The sequence below is a fragment of the Carassius gibelio genome, chromosome A14, assembly GCF_023724105.1.
Source record: "Carassius gibelio isolate Cgi1373 ecotype wild population from Czech Republic chromosome A14, carGib1.2-hapl.c, whole genome shotgun sequence".
NCBI classification, from domain to species: Eukaryota; Metazoa; Chordata; class Actinopteri; order Cypriniformes; family Cyprinidae; genus Carassius; species Carassius gibelio.
Genome location: NC_068384.1, coordinates 13,552,641 through 13,569,276, shown reverse-complemented (window position 1 = coordinate 13,569,276; position 16,636 = coordinate 13,552,641). Strand labels below are relative to the sequence as shown.

The 16,636-nt window shown below is 38.6% G+C and overlaps 1 protein-coding gene across 1 annotated transcript in view; it reads left to right on the top strand.

Moving 5' to 3' along the window:
• The window catches only part of LOC128026965 (A disintegrin and metalloproteinase with thrombospondin motifs 2-like), a 117,591-nt gene that overhangs the window by 93,177 nt on the left and 7,778 nt on the right, over positions 1-16,636 (top strand). Inside the window, exons 5-18 of the mRNA XM_052614267.1 lie at positions 5,021-5,104; positions 9,938-10,094; positions 10,364-10,469; positions 11,381-11,524; positions 11,611-11,743; positions 12,737-12,766; positions 14,419-14,532; positions 14,630-14,775; positions 14,872-15,047; positions 15,332-15,465; positions 15,545-15,665; positions 16,000-16,080; positions 16,173-16,336; positions 16,414-16,579. Coding sequence (XP_052470227.1) covers positions 5,021-5,104; positions 9,938-10,094; positions 10,364-10,469; positions 11,381-11,524; positions 11,611-11,743; positions 12,737-12,766; positions 14,419-14,532; positions 14,630-14,775; positions 14,872-15,047; positions 15,332-15,465; positions 15,545-15,665; positions 16,000-16,080; positions 16,173-16,336; positions 16,414-16,579 — 1,756 coding nt within the window. The remainder of the gene's footprint in view (positions 1-5,020; positions 5,105-9,937; positions 10,095-10,363; positions 10,470-11,380; positions 11,525-11,610; positions 11,744-12,736; positions 12,767-14,418; positions 14,533-14,629; positions 14,776-14,871; positions 15,048-15,331; positions 15,466-15,544; positions 15,666-15,999; positions 16,081-16,172; positions 16,337-16,413; positions 16,580-16,636) is intronic.

Below are 16,636 nucleotides of genomic sequence, written 5' to 3'. Positions count from 1 at the left end.
AAGGTGCCCACTGGCTCTTAATGCTTGTACTCAGACCCATTTCACGTATTTGCATGAGCGACCAGAACAGCCAGTGTAATGGAGCTGAGACCTTTGTGTTCAGCATTAATTGTGTGAAAGTCGACAATATTAATTGCTTCCCTCTATATTAGTCGCTCCTCAGGAGTAAACAAGACTTGCAGGCGGGCGGACCATTATGTGATCAGCTCTTCATAGACACGTTGATCTGGCCCTCAAATGTCAGACAGGTAATAATGGTCCAAAATGTCAAGTGAAAATGGCAGAGATCCAGTAATGAGTCTGAGCAAATACTGTCCACCAGTGCATACCTTCATATATCTTAGCTTTCCTGTACATTACAGAAGAATGAAAGGGAGATTGGAAGTCCACCAGCCAAGAGACTGATGGGATTTCTGTACTCGTTCAAAATCCACTCCGAGACTGAAACAGGACAATGATGATTCAGCAAAATATGTATGTGGGATGCAAGGTAAAATCTGCATTGTATAGGAAACTAAATGCTTGTTCAGGGGTATTTTGTCCAAATTTGTTTGGTCTGGCCAAAAAAAGTTGAAAAAAGTTAACAAGCAAAAATGTGTGAATTAGTGTTGTATGAGTATGCATGCATGCAGGAGTGGTTTGTCAAATTGTATGGACTGGCAAGAGGTCTTTTATGTAGTTCATTTTGAAGCATTTAATTATTGCAGCTTATGACATTTAGTATACGCAGATATAACTAATCCCCACCTGCTCTATGTTCACTCAGACCATGTCCACACATACACAGGCATTTCCTTCTTCCGTTTGAAACAAATTCTCTGTCCTCATGAAAACGCAAACACACACTGTGAAGCACTGTCAAGAGCGTGCCAAACCAACAGGTGGTGAAATAATGTCAGCCGCAAAACCATGTTGGCCAATCAGAAGCCTGAAAAAGTTCCCATTAGGCGGAAATAAAAACGCAGGTTCTGACGTCATAAGCCAAAAACTACGATTTTGCTGTCTACACGATAACACTGCAACCGGAGTTTTTGAAAATCCTCACCCTATCAGGAGTTTTCAAAAATGTTCAGTTTCTGTGACCTACTGCTGCGTTTTCTTGTGGACGAACGGTCAAACTGCGTAGAAAAAGCTGTGTTAATGTGGACAGGGCCTCAGTTAACTAAAGTAGTTAACACTACACAATGGCAAGTGGCAATGTTGGACAAATCATTACCGAAGAATGAAGCCATGAGTGAATTCAAGTTCTGAATGGATTATAGCCTAGAAAGCCCTCTTCTATAATTACAAATACTATTAAAAGCTGTCAGTCATTGTAGTTTGCAATTATGTTAAAATCAATGAACTCATGCACTGCACAATGAATCTCTTATTTACATCACATCAATCTGCATCTGTTATAATGAGAGGATTCACGTAAAATTCAGCTTTGGTGTTTTGAGCAGTGAGTGGAATCTGTCTAACTTAAACATATCTGATTGGCTATTGTGTTTATGAAATCAACAGATATGTCTGTGATCGGCTACATTACTCAGCAATGCAAAAACACATTGTAAATACAAAGCTATGACAGGCGTTGACAATAATATGAAAAGTCCCGCACTGCAAGTTAATGGGATTGGCTACATGTTTGCAGTGGAAAAGTTTCAAACCACATTTTTGAGAACGCCTTTTGGTACAAAGCAGTTTTAAGGAGAAAATGCTCATCAATGGCATTGTCTGATGAATTTGCACATGGTTTGTCTTGAAGCATATTAAAAACAGCAGACAGACATGTACACACCAGACGGACAACATTAAAACTTGATTTTCACCACAGGGGGTCTTTTACAGGTAAATGGTAATCCCTCAAATGCCAGTTATTAAGGAAACATTTTGGCACGTAAATCCCTTCTTTTAAAGTTTTTTTTTTTTTTTTTTTACAGTTTTATAAGGGCCAGATGATAAACAGGGCTGATAAGATAAATGAGCCTCTTTTAAATGGTTTATTTTCATGGCTCTTCCACACATTCGGTTTGGGAATGTTTTCATTTCATGTGCACATTTATGATAATTTTGGAAATATTTCTCAATATCAACCCCCTTTTTTTCTGCTCACTCAGTCAATGGCCACACATGCACACATGGGCTTTTTTCTGTTCCCCCTTTCTCTCTTCTAAACCTATCTTCCCATCTGCACCCTCTGCTATTTTCTTGACTCTCCCCCCTTTCCGCCAAAGCAGTGAAGCCACAACGCTGGCCCCTGCTGCATTAATAATGGGATATTAATGATTTTCTGACTTGCTGACCTCTAGGTCTCCATTAGTTACCTGTAGGCTGATGAAACCCAGTGCACCTGAACAAGGCCAGCAACCAGGGCAGAACTAATGAGACCTACACTTTCACAGTCATTAACATAGAGCAAGAGGGGTGGGAGGAAGCTATACGGTTTTCATTCTGTAGGAGGTTGAGGAAGAACCCTGTTGGTGTTGCTGATGATTTGTGACTCCAATTAATATTATAATATTCATCCAGTGTTGCTTGTGTTAAGCTTTCCTATAAAATGTGCATGTGTATAGTATGGGTGGGTGGTATCCACATTTTTCCTCAACGCGGAAGTAAGCCTATGGGTGAGACTTCCGTTTCATTAGCCGCTATAGGTAAATAATGAGGAGAATAACAATATGCAGTAAACAGTAAAATTCTTTGCATTACAAAACAGTGTGATCATAATTAAGATAACAGATTAAAATAATATTATAGGACTGTTTTGCACAGCTAAAAATAGCTGGACACAAATGAGACCAGAATTGAATTTACAAATGGCGGCGCCCATTTTTACGTCAGGAAAAGGGTGGATACAACAACATTTTTATAGGCATGTTAATATTTTCTACACATTTGTGATTATACTCTTAATACATATTTTATGAGAAAGTAATTTATTAACAAGGCTTTAACTTAACTTTGATCAACTAGTTAATAGTGAGACTTGGTCCCTCAAATTATGTGTTACTAAAATTCATAACAGAATTTATACCTATTTATACCCTTTCTTATAGTACAATACATACTATCGTACTTTCCAAGCCCAGCGTAATAATATGAGAGAAATAAACCTTTACTGCCAGCCATGTTTTGGTCTTTTTTGTCTTCTTTGAAGTGAAGCCTGAAAACAGGGCAGTAGTCATATCCCATCATGCACTGTTTCTCCTAATGCAGAGTCCTGAGGTGTTGCACAGTGTGTGTATGAAAGTCATGCCTCAGTTTAATGATCATTAACATTCGGAACACTGGAGTCATGGTCACCTGGAAGTCATCTATGTCTTTACCAGTCATCTGTATTAACGCGGTTACTAAGGCAACCAAGCCTAAGAGCTGCACTCTTTAGAATTTCTCAAGAAATCTTGGCGAATGTTATGGAAAAGGCCTGTACACGAGTTTGAGAGATACGCTTTTGTCAGCTGCAGACACATTTACTGATTTAACACTGAAAGGGAAGGGATGATGAATTCAGTAAAGATGTGAACTGTAATAAACAAAGTCTGCAGAAACATAATGAAGCTTTGAAAAATAGACAGCACAACCAAAACATATTCCGAGAGTCAGAAGGCTATGACAGGAAGCAGAAAGGGAATGCCAGGAATACAAGTAGGCAACAAGTAGATCGTACATATAAAAGAGCAGGTGAGTCGGTGCAGAACACATTTTAAGCCCCTTTATTCTTGTCTGTCTTCGTCTCTTATTCTTGCTCCCCCTCCCGCAGTCTGTCCATCAGAAATCTCATTATTGTTGGCTGTGTATACATCTCAGTGTCTCATTAGCAAGCTTCCAGAGCGGCAGAGGACACCATGTCTGAACTTATGTACCAATCTGTCTGCCTCTGTCTCCCTCTCTGTCTGAGAACAACATTTCCCACAGTACATTAGGTCCGTCCTTCAGAAAACTGAATAAGTAAAGATGGCTGAGACTAGGGGTTAGAAGTCAAACTGCAGAATCATGGGAAATGAAAAAGGCTCTCTTAAACATAATTCAGTGCAGCTTTGCTGATTGACTGTTTGTTGCTGTGTGGGTGTTTTATGCTTTGCTTATGTCTCTGCGGGGACAGAATGGCCCCAAACATTTGGTAAAACCTGAAAAGCCCTGCTGAAAATAACCTAGCCTTTGATGGTTTGCTGGTCTTAAATGCTTAAGATGGTCTAGCTGGAGTTTAACTTGTGTCTCTGTTTGATCAACTGGGAGACTAGCTGAGATATGTTAAAAGCTGAAACTTATACTGCAACTATAGCAAATGATGGCAGAAGCAAATCAGCCTCATGTACAACAGTTCAGAAAAATCCTGTAATGTTTTAGAAAGAAGTCTCTTATGCTCACCAAGGCTGCACTCAGAAATGTTTAAAACAATGTGAAATGTGTTTTCAGTCATCAATATGCCAGTCTTCAGTGTCACATGAAAAATTATTTGTAATTGAAATATTTTTTTTTTTTACATTATGAATGTCTTAACAGTCAATTTTGTTAAATTGTTTATTGCTTTTAGTGCCTCCTTACAAAACAGAAGTTTTTTTTTTTTATTCTTTTATTTATTTTTAAAAGAAAAGAAAAATTCTTATGGACCCCAAACTTTTTTTTTTTTTTTTTTTACATTTTTGTGTTAGGGTTGGTATTTATAATTACTTAATTAGTTATCATTTAAAGTTGCTAGCCATTTTGCCCAACAGGAATAAATAAATATATATATATATATATATATATATATATATATATATATATATATATATATTACATAATGCTGAAAAATATCTAAAAGGCAGACTGGAACATTGAATCTGTAGAAGATGTCCCCAGTGTCTTGGATATCACTTAGTCATAATTCTCACTCAGAGCACTTTAGTTTGAACTCTGTTACACGAGTTTCAAGAAAGCAAACATCATTTCTTTTGATGGAATCTATTTAAAATGAGGCCTTTTGCTCTTACAATATCAGTCTCAATATGAAGCTTCTAATGTTGGATCTAACACTGCTTTTTTCTCTTCACAGGTGAACGAGATTTATCATGACAATTCTCTCGGGGCACTAATAAATGTGGTGCTAGTTCGGATTGTTTTGGTCGATGCCAGAAAAGTAAGAATCAATCATCTATTGACATCTATTGTTTTTCTTGTTTTGTCAGTTTACGTTTAAGAAGTGTGTTCTTTTGTTAAGTACTTCATAATATTAGTAAACGATTTGTAGGCTAACTTTGAGTTTAGGAGAGGACTATCTGTTTTTTTTTTTTTTCTTTTTTTTTTTTTTTGTGGATCAATGGAAGATGTAGTGATTGAAAAACTTGTTTGGTGTTGCTAATAAGTGAAAGTGTAGTGGTGACCCATACTCGGAATTTGTTATCCCATCCTAGTGCACACACACAGTAGGGAACACACACACACTGTGACCACACACCTTGAGCAGTGGGCGGTCATGTTGCTGTGGTGCCCAGGTAGTAGTTTGGTGCCTTACTCAAGCGTCTCACCTCAGTCGTGGTATTGAGGGTGGAAGAGAGCGCTGGCCATTGACTCCCCCCACCTACATTCCCTACTGGACCTGAGACTTGGAGCGCAACCTTCGGGTTACAAGTCCAACTCTCTAACCATTAGGCCACGACTACCCCCATAGTAGTGCTGAAAGTTTAGCTTTCACTGTGAAAGATCACTATTGTACCCTAAAAAATATATATATTTGTTTTGTTTGTTCTCCTTGCACAGATCACCAAATGGTCCACTTCGCTGTCTGTAGCCGTTTAGCACTTTACAGTTCCGTATAAAGACAATTTGCATGATATTGCATCCGTGGCAAACGAAATAAAACACACACTCCATTTCTCTCTTTTCCACTCTCTGTCTCACACTCACACCAACATAATCACACCGTTAGCTTAGCTTACATGTGCATCTTTTTCCCACCCCTTCTGCTGGGTGCTCACCATGGCCTAGGGCCTGTTATTCCATCGGACTGAGCAAACGGAAACTAAAAGCATTGAGTTCCCATGGGAGTCTTTTCAAAGTCGCACGCCTTCACAGTTCAACACCAAAGCACACAGAGTGCTGAAGTTATGCAATTGCCTACCCAATCCCCCCTCCCCAACACATAAGCTTGCACACACCAGGACATCCCCTATGGGACCAAGCAAAGGATTCTGGGAAGAGAGAATCAAGAGTGCAAGATAAACAATCAATGATGACCCTGCCTCATTCATAAACACAGCTCCATAAAATGCTGCTCTACCTGTAACTGGTGATCAGGGAGAGGCTGATGTCAGATCAGGTAACCAGACTCTGATGTGGTTGACCTGATAGTGACCACAGTTCTTGTTTCGGCTTCTATCTGTCACAGTTTCTCACTAAGAAAATCCCTCATCTCTTCAACATCTCACCTGGACAGATATAAGGATACATTAATAGCAGTAGTGTACATTACATGCATTAACGGCGAAGGATCTTCAAGGAGGGACTAATTAAATCATTAATTCATATAATTTGTTCAGAAACACTGATTCATTCATGAATAGTCAATGAGTCATCGAATCTTTTACTAATTTGTTAAAAATACTGATTCATTCATTTACAAATAAATTATTATTTTTATGAGTGAATCTTGATTCATTCCCATTAATAATTGAATCCTTCAAGTGAATCACTGAATGAGTGAGTGAGTGATTCAATTAATAATGTTGGAGTGAGTCATTGAATGATTATTTCAGGCAATTAGTTCACAACAGCGATTAATTCAAGAATTGACATTGAATTATTTACTTAATTCAAAATACTCTCTTTATAGCTAAATCATTAAATCATACACATGAATCACATGAGTCATTGAATCATTTATTCTGCTGATTGGTTCAAAAACACTGTCACGGCGTTGCTCAGAGATTACAATTTTTTAATTAAGCCTTTCATAGGTTAAATTCCTGAACCTTTCAAAATACTTTGTTTGATATGATCACTGATAGAGAGTGTTCCAGAAACCTGTTTGGAAAAGCTGTCATTTTCTAATTAACATTAATTCTGTTTGGTACCACTAGTGTCTCAAAAATTACACATGAGACAACCCAGAGACAAACTAAACTGAGCTTTGAAAGAGCAATTTTCCTCTGGGATCATCTGAAAAATTTGATGTCTGGAAAATAGCTCTTAATCAGTAGTGACGTTAACACCTACTCCATTTATTCAATCAGCATGAGGTTCAGGAAGAAAGGATCTTTTCTCCATGAGTGCTATCTGGATGCATAACCCATATAAAAGATATTTTACACCATTTAAACTTGACAAACCATCACCTCTCTATCTCTGCGACGGAGCTTACTATTACCACAAATGTCAAATCAGCCAGCAGGAGGAATAGCTCACAACGCTATGGTTCCCTCAAATTTGGCTCTTCTTACTGAGACATTATGCCACCCCCAGCTATTTTGATAAATGGTGATTTTTTTACTCTTTGACAGATAGTGTGTGGGGCTACATGGTGATTACGTGCAGTTTCAGGTGAGATGGAGAGACAGAGTTCCACGGCGGGTCAGGCAGATGGTGTTTCCTGCACTGCTTTGTGGTGATTGTCCCGCTGGCCTTGTCTTTCTAGGATTAAGTTCTTAAAATGCAAACTGTCCCACATGAACTCATCAGGCAGTTGGCACACGGGCCTCTCTCTGTCGCTCTCTGTTTATCTGTCAGTTCTCTCTTCATCTCTGTCCCTGTGCTCGTGCATCTTCTGGTTTCCATTCCATTCTGTCTATTCTTCCGTCTGTTGCTGGTCACGCTTTGTCTACCTCTCACTGTCCATCAGTGATATTTTATATTAGTTTTTATTATATTAATATGGTTCAAGTTTATACGTATATATACACACACGCACAAGTTATATATGTTTCTTTTTTATGTTAACAAAATAATACGCACATATTAATCCTAGGCAGTTTTTCTCCCAATTTATTCCTGACTCCCATAAATAAAAGAACAATTCAGTGTCTTGCTGAGCTAATATGCATATTTTTTGTAATTAACACATTCTTGCTAGTTCATACAAACATATTTAATTTAAAATTTCAGTGTGTAAACCCTTCCATGTTTTGATTTTTCTTATTCGCACTCACTCACATCCTCGATTCACTCTAGATCCCCCACCTATTTCAATAGCACTGCCACATTTTTACATCTTTCTCCATCTGTATCTTTTTCCTCCACCTCTCCCTCCCTCTTTTTCTCTCTCTTACACAAATGCCTGGTTGTTCCACACCCACTCCTCTCCCCTGCCGCCTCAGCCCCAATCAGCATGTAGCCTCGCCCGCCTTGCCAGCAGGTTGTCCATCATTCCCAATTACTGTGGCAACCGTTGCTGCCGGGAGCGATCAACCAAGTGACCCCACACACCTCCAACAAGGTTCCAACATCACAGTCTCTTCTGCACATCTGTTCCACTCTTCTCCTCACCTAGCGCCAAAAAGATAAAGAGACAGTGACATGACACACCCAACATCAATCCACACAGCGCGCGAGTGTGTGTTTCAGTGTGTGTGTTCGGTGGATCACAAAGAAGATAAAGATGCCGAGACATTCTTTTAATGAGCTCGCTTGCCTGTCTGTCATGTATTCCCTTACCAAGAACAATAGGAAGTCTCTTGTGTACAGAATTCTGAGAAACCCCCTTCATGACATTATCAACAAACATCTAAGTGATGGAATGAAGATAAGTGACAATAAATTGTGTTTAGTAACTAGTTTACATTAGAGTCTGCTGTCTATGCACAAACTTATGGCGTAAAAATGATGCGCTGGATGCACTTTTGCTTAGAGTGATGCTGAGTTGAGTTATTTTGCACCTCCCTTTTTCTTCCCATGGTGCGCAGCAATGCATTGGAATGGTGAAGCCTCCCTCTACTGGTTGGTGAAGACATTGCAGCGTAGTTCTCAGAGTTCATGACCTTGATGCAAAGTAAAATGCACAAAGTGAGGCACAGGGAAAGAGAGAGGCAGTTTCAGGACACGCATCTGGAAAGGATCTCCTACTTCCATGGCTCTCGTGGCCACGTCATCAGAACTCAGCCGTGCATTCCTGTCTGAATGTTTCTTTGCACACATTTATCTCCCTGCACAGATTGTAGAAGAAACCCAGCATAATTCTTTATGTCTGTGTTCAAGTGAGTGTGAAATGTAGCAATAATAACAGCAACACGGCCACCATGGTTTACGATGTAAACCTTTTTTTTTATTTTATTATTATATAAATATTTAATGGCAACGTGTCCAGTTTCACTATACAAATTATTTTGATTGGATCAGTACTTTCAGCATCAAAGGAAGTTAATGATACCAGATGATTGATTAACAAAAGTGCTAAGCTTTTGAAGTTTGTGGGGATGAGATTGTTTAGGCTTCTGTCCTCTGGTTAAATGAATGAGATGAAATTCTTGAAAAGAGTTTTGCTGACCCCAAACTTTTGAAATGTTGCATACATACGTTGGTCTGGCAGTAACAATCATCTGTACTCATAGGGTTCTTTTTAAATGTTACTCACCCTCACGTCATTTCAAACCCTTATGACATTTTAATTTTAAATTTTTTGCGTAACACAAATAAAAAGCTTTGAAATACTAGTTCCTTTTTTTTTTTTTTTTACATTATTTCAAGCTCCAAAAAAGATGCCAAAGCATCCATACCACCCATGTGCTGTATTCCAGGTCTTCTGAAGTCATGTAATACATTTATGGGCGCAACAGAACAAAATTGGAAAATAGATTAAGTCAAAAATTAATAAAATGTTAAATGGTGAACTATTGCTTTAGTAGATTGTATTAACCTCGTAACTTAATTTAGATATTCATGTTATTCATAACTTCATCAGATGCCAATAGCTAAATCAAAATGTAGCTTGTAGAGTGTAATGTAGATGAAGAGTGTAATGTCCTTTCATGTGTGCTTTCAGTCCATGAGCCTCATTGAGCTGGGCAATCCTTCTCAGAGTCTGGAGAATGTGTGTCGCTGGGCTTTCGAACAGCAGAGGAAGGACACTAATGATAAAGATTACCATGATCACGCCATCTTTCTCACTCGTCAAGAGTTTGGACCCACAGGGATGCAGGGTAAAATCACCACACAAGCACACAGCATCATCAACCCTCAGAGACTGAAACATGTTGCAAACAAGAGCAGTTGATCTTTCAAACATGGACACATGTGCTCAGTTTGAAAAATGGGTATCTGTACGGACATGCCACAATGATCTTGAAATGACCTTGACTTCAGGCCTTAGACCAGGGGAAAAATAAGTGAAAATATTAAATATATTGTATTTATATTATGAAAATCTGAGTAGTACAAACTCAATCCGGTGTTCTTATGTTTTTGGTAGGTTATGCTCCTGTCACAGGCATGTGTCATCCTGTACGGAGCTGCACTCTCAACCACGAGGATGGTTTCTCGTCTGCTTTTGTCGTGGCACATGAAACCGGCCATGTGTGAGTATCTGCTACAGTATGTGAAAATATACCGCATATATTTTCATTTGTACAGCAGTTAGTCCCAGTCCTGATTGGTTGAGCACCATTCGAACAGCTGACTTCCCACTGTTTGTGTCGCTAATTAGTGTATTAGTAGTTAGGATTTTACAGTGTTCTCTTTCTGGAATTTACACTGAAATGTCAGTAGGGGGCGATAAATAATTGTCTTGTGATGAGTGAATCAGTGAATCACTGTATTGCTCACAACCAATTTATTCAACATGGATTCATTCAGTAAATAAGTGACTGGCTGGATCTGATTTTGCATACTTAGTAAGTAAAAAGCAGTATGTGAAAATAGTAGTATGTACATATTTATAGTATTTATAATATAATAGGGCAAAAACAACAACAACAACACTACAAGACTCTGAAGTGTGCATCTAATGGACGCTTTATTATCTCATGAGACCATGGGAGAGGTTTTGTGAACAGAAGCGATGCATCTGACACTGGTAGGGCACATAGCAATTACAGATATAGCATGTAAATTAAATACATACTACATACTTTCATGCTGAAGTACATATTTTTTAAAGTTGCAAAGTACTTATTCATATTATTAAGAGATTATTCAATTTTGGATACAAGCCACTATGAGTGAATAGTCATTTTCTCAATAGAGTTGTTCAAAAACAAATTAATTTAGGAACAAAACAAGTGACTGCCAATATGATCGAACCACTGATTCATTCACACAACCAATTCATTCAAAACTCTCAAATTCAAATAAATTCCATAAATATGGCATCTATCTTTGAACAATGTCTGTTTGTAACTTAATTAAAATAAAAAAAATGTCAAAATAAAGGGCAAGTTGTCCTCAAAAATTGTAATTGTTTGTATATATGCATACATATGTGCTATAGGTTGGGGATGGAGCATGATGGGCAGGGGAATCGTTGTGGAGATGAGGTGCAGATGGGGAGCATCATGGCCCCACTGGTGCAGGCTGCTTTCCACCGCTTCCACTGGTCCCGCTGCAGTCAGCAGGAACTGGGCCGCTATCTGCAGTGAGTGTTAGACTGACATACCTGTACACAGACAATCTTGACTAGTACCACTGTGGATTATATACCATCTCATTCTGCCTCTGAAGTTCGTATGATTGTCTCCGTGACGACCCGATGGAGCCCAAATGGGAGAAGCTTCCGCACCTGCCCGGGATGGATTACTCCATGCACGAACAGTGTCGCTTTGACTTTGGGGCCGGATACATGATGTGCACAGCGGTGAGTCTTGAATTTACTGATGCACAGGTTTTTTCATTCAAGTAATGCATTATTATAATGCGATTGTAAAATCACTACGAGCATGTATAATTCTACAAGCATTCTTCCTCGACAACCATCAGCTTGCCATAACAATCACCATTTGTGGTCACTGGGTTCACCGGAGAGTGCCGTGACCCAGTATGATGTGTGTTATACATGCCAATAATGCATTATGAATGGAACACAGTATTTTGTGTTAAGTGATTGAGTTTTGATATCTATACATGCCAAAGGGAAAAGGCTTAATGGAACAGAATAGAGCACCAAAAATGTTCAGTCTCTCACTATTTTACTCATTCTCATGTTGTTACAAACCTGTATGACTTTCTTTCTTCTGTGGAGCACAAACGTAGGAGCTTTCAAGCTTTTTAAAGAACACAAAGGCACCATTAAAGTATCGTAAAAGTGGTCCATATGGACTCATGCTCTTTATTCCAAGTCTTCTGAAATAATGCAAGTTATAGAGACTGAGATTTAAGTCACCGTTCACTGCTCTAGGTCTTTTTGACATGTTAAGCCAAGCAGCACCGATTCATTAACAAGTGTTCTTTTCTTTTGCAATCTATTGTTTATTTTTTTGTATTTTTGCAATAATTTTGCAAGTTTAAAGCCTTTAAAACATAGTGCGTGTTCCACAAAAAAAAAAAAAAAAAAAAATAAAATGAAATAAAATTGTAATATGGGTTAACATGAGGGAGAGTGAATGATGAAACTATTTTCATTTTTGACTGAACACATCTTTTAGTGAATAAGAGAAGAACCAGGTTTTAAAACTTTAAAACCTTAGCACATCAGCTGGTTTTATTCAAAACCAGATGGCATGAGTTTGATATCACTTGATAAACTGGGAAAAAAATGATTTCAAGAATCATTTCTGCTCACAAAATGAGATTCCAGTTGAACAGCACTGCTTGGACTGTCCTTCACTGTCTTGTTAAACCATTCCCTTAGCTGCAAAAGGTGGGGCAATCAGGAGCCCAGGTAAGGTGCTCTCCTCAGTCACAATGTGGCCTCATTCATTTGAACTTGGTTCAATTCAGATGGTCTTACTGTTAATCATTACATGTTATTGGTTGGTGTTGAATTCATTGTCATTTTGGAGACACATACACAGCTGGATATTAAACCCATGGTTGTTTCTGAATTAACCAACCCATTAACTGACATTCACAAGCATCAAAAGGCATGCTTGAGTTCAATAAAGATGTAATAATTAAAATCATATTTGGCTTGTACTTCAGTTTCTAAAAATAAATGTAAAAAAATCTGTGTACAAAAATGCACAAATTGATGTCATATATGCTATGTATAATAATATGCACATGAATACTTAAACAAAGAGCAATTTCCACACACAGGAAGGAACTGCATTAGGATAAGGGTTAATGGGGGTTCATCCACCCAGAACAGTAGTCCCACCACTAAATGAGTGATTTACTGTACAGTAGGCAATTTTGCAGCTTAGGTAACACATTTTTGTTTGGAATAATTTTTTGTGCTTTAGCAAAAACATGAGTGGCACATTTCCTCTTCTAAACCCTCTAGAATGCCTTGCACATAGACTTCAGTTGAAAAACACTAGAGTAAACTATTTTTTGGTCCGTTTTTCAAACTGAATGATATAATAATTATCTGTATTAATTGAAAGCATGCCACAGATTCTCTCAATACTGTTGATCTCAAACCTCTTTTCAACGTCCCTTTAATGTCAAGTTAACCAGGTCATTGCAGTCTGGTGACTTTTCAGAGAGTTTTCTACATTCGTTAGAAAATATATCCATGAATAGATTGCTGAATGGGGCAGGTTTAATCATACAGTTCTCAGAAGCATCTAAAAATCTTTACAGGTGCTAAATAATCGTCTATCTATTGGCCTAGCTATTCCCTATTTAACTTGGCAAACTGTACTCAATATTCAAACCGAGACCACAGTAGCAGCCAGCTGGCTACTGCAGAAAACTGCGAGCCATTATTTTACACTTGGTGTCTTGATGTGTTTAAAATGCTCGTTGGGTTTAGGATCCTGTTGAATGTAGTGTCATCATTAGTACCTCAGCCAGAGATTCTGCTCTTGTCTACTACGCCTCTCAGAGGAAAGAAAACAAAGAGAGATTTTGCTCAACGTTTGATCTTAACTGAGGCCATATCCCATCACTGCCCAGCATTCTGTTGTCTAACTGTGTTGTTGGTCACAGGCTGCATCATAATTAAGAGTTTTCGTCATTGTTTTGATTTGCCTGCATGAGATTGCTTTGTTACATAAATGCAACCTGTCCATTATGCTGTTTTCTCAACTGTTATAATATTATGTTATATATATATATATATATATATATATATATAGAGAGAGAGAGAGAGAGAGAGAGAGAGAGAAGAGATATTAACTTGTAATGAATTAATTTATTATAATTATTATTATAGTAAAAATTTATTTGAAATTTTTTTCTGTTTAATGGACTTTTTTCGCAATTTTTAGAAATTTACATATTAATAGTGGTATTTGTACATCCAGTTTTTCAGTTTGATCCTAACATTATAACTATCTGACCATCTGCATCTTGTCATAAGATTTCTCTCATTCGTAGTGTGTTTAAGAATGATTTTTTACTCCTCTCTGTTCCTCTGTTTCACAGTATCGCCCCTTTGACCCCTGTAAGCAGCTTTGGTGTGCTCACCCAGACAATCCCTTCTTCTGCAAGACCAAAAAAGGTCCACCCATTGATGGAACTAAATGCGGTGATGGCAAGGTACAATCTCAGCCTGTCATGAAGATTCATGCTGAGGTGTTAGACTCACTCGTTTTCTCTGTGTTTATGTGTTTGCCCTGCTCTCTTCCTCCCTCAGCACTGTTTTAAAGGCCACTGCATGCATCTGACTCCAGACATCATAAAAAAGGATGGAAACTGGGGGATGTGGAGTGAGTTTGGCGCCTGCTCTCGCCCCTGTGGAAGGGGACTACAGTTTCGCACCCGAGCTTGTGACAATCCGCTGTTTGTATATCTCTATCTATTTATCTATATATCTGTTGGATTGTAAAATGTTTTCATGTAGCTATTTTTCCCCACCCTTCCTTTAACCTCCTCCAGTCCAGCTAACGGTGGACGTTCTTGCTCTGGCCCAAGCTATCAGTTCCAGATGTGTAATACACATGAATGTGAGGACCCGTACCATGACTACAGAGCCGAGCAATGTAGAATAATGGACAACAAGTTTGAGTACCAGAGTACCTGGCACCACTGGCTGCCTTATGAACACTCTGACCGTAAGTAATGCGGCAAATTGGTCTTTATGAAAAATTGACTTGGACGTACTTCTGGAGCAGAACCGTGTAATAACATTATCTAACTATCCTCAGTTGGACAGAAATGTAATAGATGTGGAATATTTTTGAAACCATTTAAATGGTATATGATCAACATTTATTTTATTTGACTTTATTATTTTCTTAATCGAAATCCTTAGAATTCAAGATCTTCTAAATCCTCATCGATATGGACTAAATCCCAATCCATCACTCAAGTATCTCTCTTGTCTTGTTTTCCATAGCTAAGCATCGCTGCAAATTGTACTGTCAATCCAAAGAGACGCGAGCTGTAGTCAACATGCAAACTCAGGTGGAACCTGGGACAAGCTGCTCCTACAAAGATCCCCACAGTGTGTGTGTGTACGGAGACTGTGAGGTAAATAGCTGTGTGTACCGCTTGTAAATGTTTGTGTGTGTTTAGTGGCCTGTTGCTGACGGTGTCTCTCTCCCTTCAGAAAGTGGGCTGTGATAATGTGGTTGGATCAGGTCTACAGGAAGATAAGTGCGGCGTCTGCGGGGGAGACGGAACCAAGTGCAAGACTCACAAGTTTAACTTCACCTTTGTACAGAAGAAAGGTACATCTCCAGAGCACACATACAGTATAGGCTCGGTTCCAAAACCTGTTATAGGCCGGATTTTAAGACATAACAGGCCCAGTTCAGACACAATGGCTCTTCCAAACACAGGCATGATTATACTACCTCCCGAGATACCTTCTTTTGGCCAAATTGTTTGCAAAAGCAATCCCGTAACACACTAGAACTTTCAATGTCAGAAAAGAAAAGAAAAAGTCTCTGTTCAGTTTAAATGAAACCATTTTGCATTCATTTTTATTTTATCAATTTGTATTTTTAATAAAATATTGGAGTGAAGTAATAGTGATTTGGAAATGTTTTGCATTTGGTTTAGGTGTCATTAAAGTGCTTGAAGTTCCCAGAGGGGCAAGACATCTCTTAATCCAGGAACTTAATGGAACTACTCACATTTTAGGTAAAGCCTGATTATTTCCTGTCGTTTTTCATACATTTAGCACTGTGCTTGTTTGATTCGCAGCTCTTTTTCTCCTTTTTTTCATTAAACAGCTGTCAGGAATAAAGCGTCAGGCGATTTCTTTCTCAACGCACATGGAGACTACCCAGAGACGCGCTCAATCATTGAAAAAGGTCTGGAATGGGAGTATGAAAATAAAAACAACAGGGACACCATTCAAACCAGCGGACCCTTGAAAAACGACGTGGTTGTCATGGTAATCTCCTGTAGGAACTCAAACACACGCATAAGTGGACGCACGATCTTGTCTTTAATTGTGTAATTGTTTACTAGATTCGAATGCATGGATCGGCCAAGGTGAAGGTGTCGATCAAATACATCACAGACAGTGACAGACTAAGTGACGGAGCCAATGAGAATAACATGGTCCCTGATAATGCTGTGCCATACTCCTGGGTGGTGAAGAGATGGACACCTTGTTCCAAGACATGTGGAGGAGGTAGTACACTGCAACCACAATCTTTCGTTTGGAAGTAGTTTGATAAAGATACAGTTT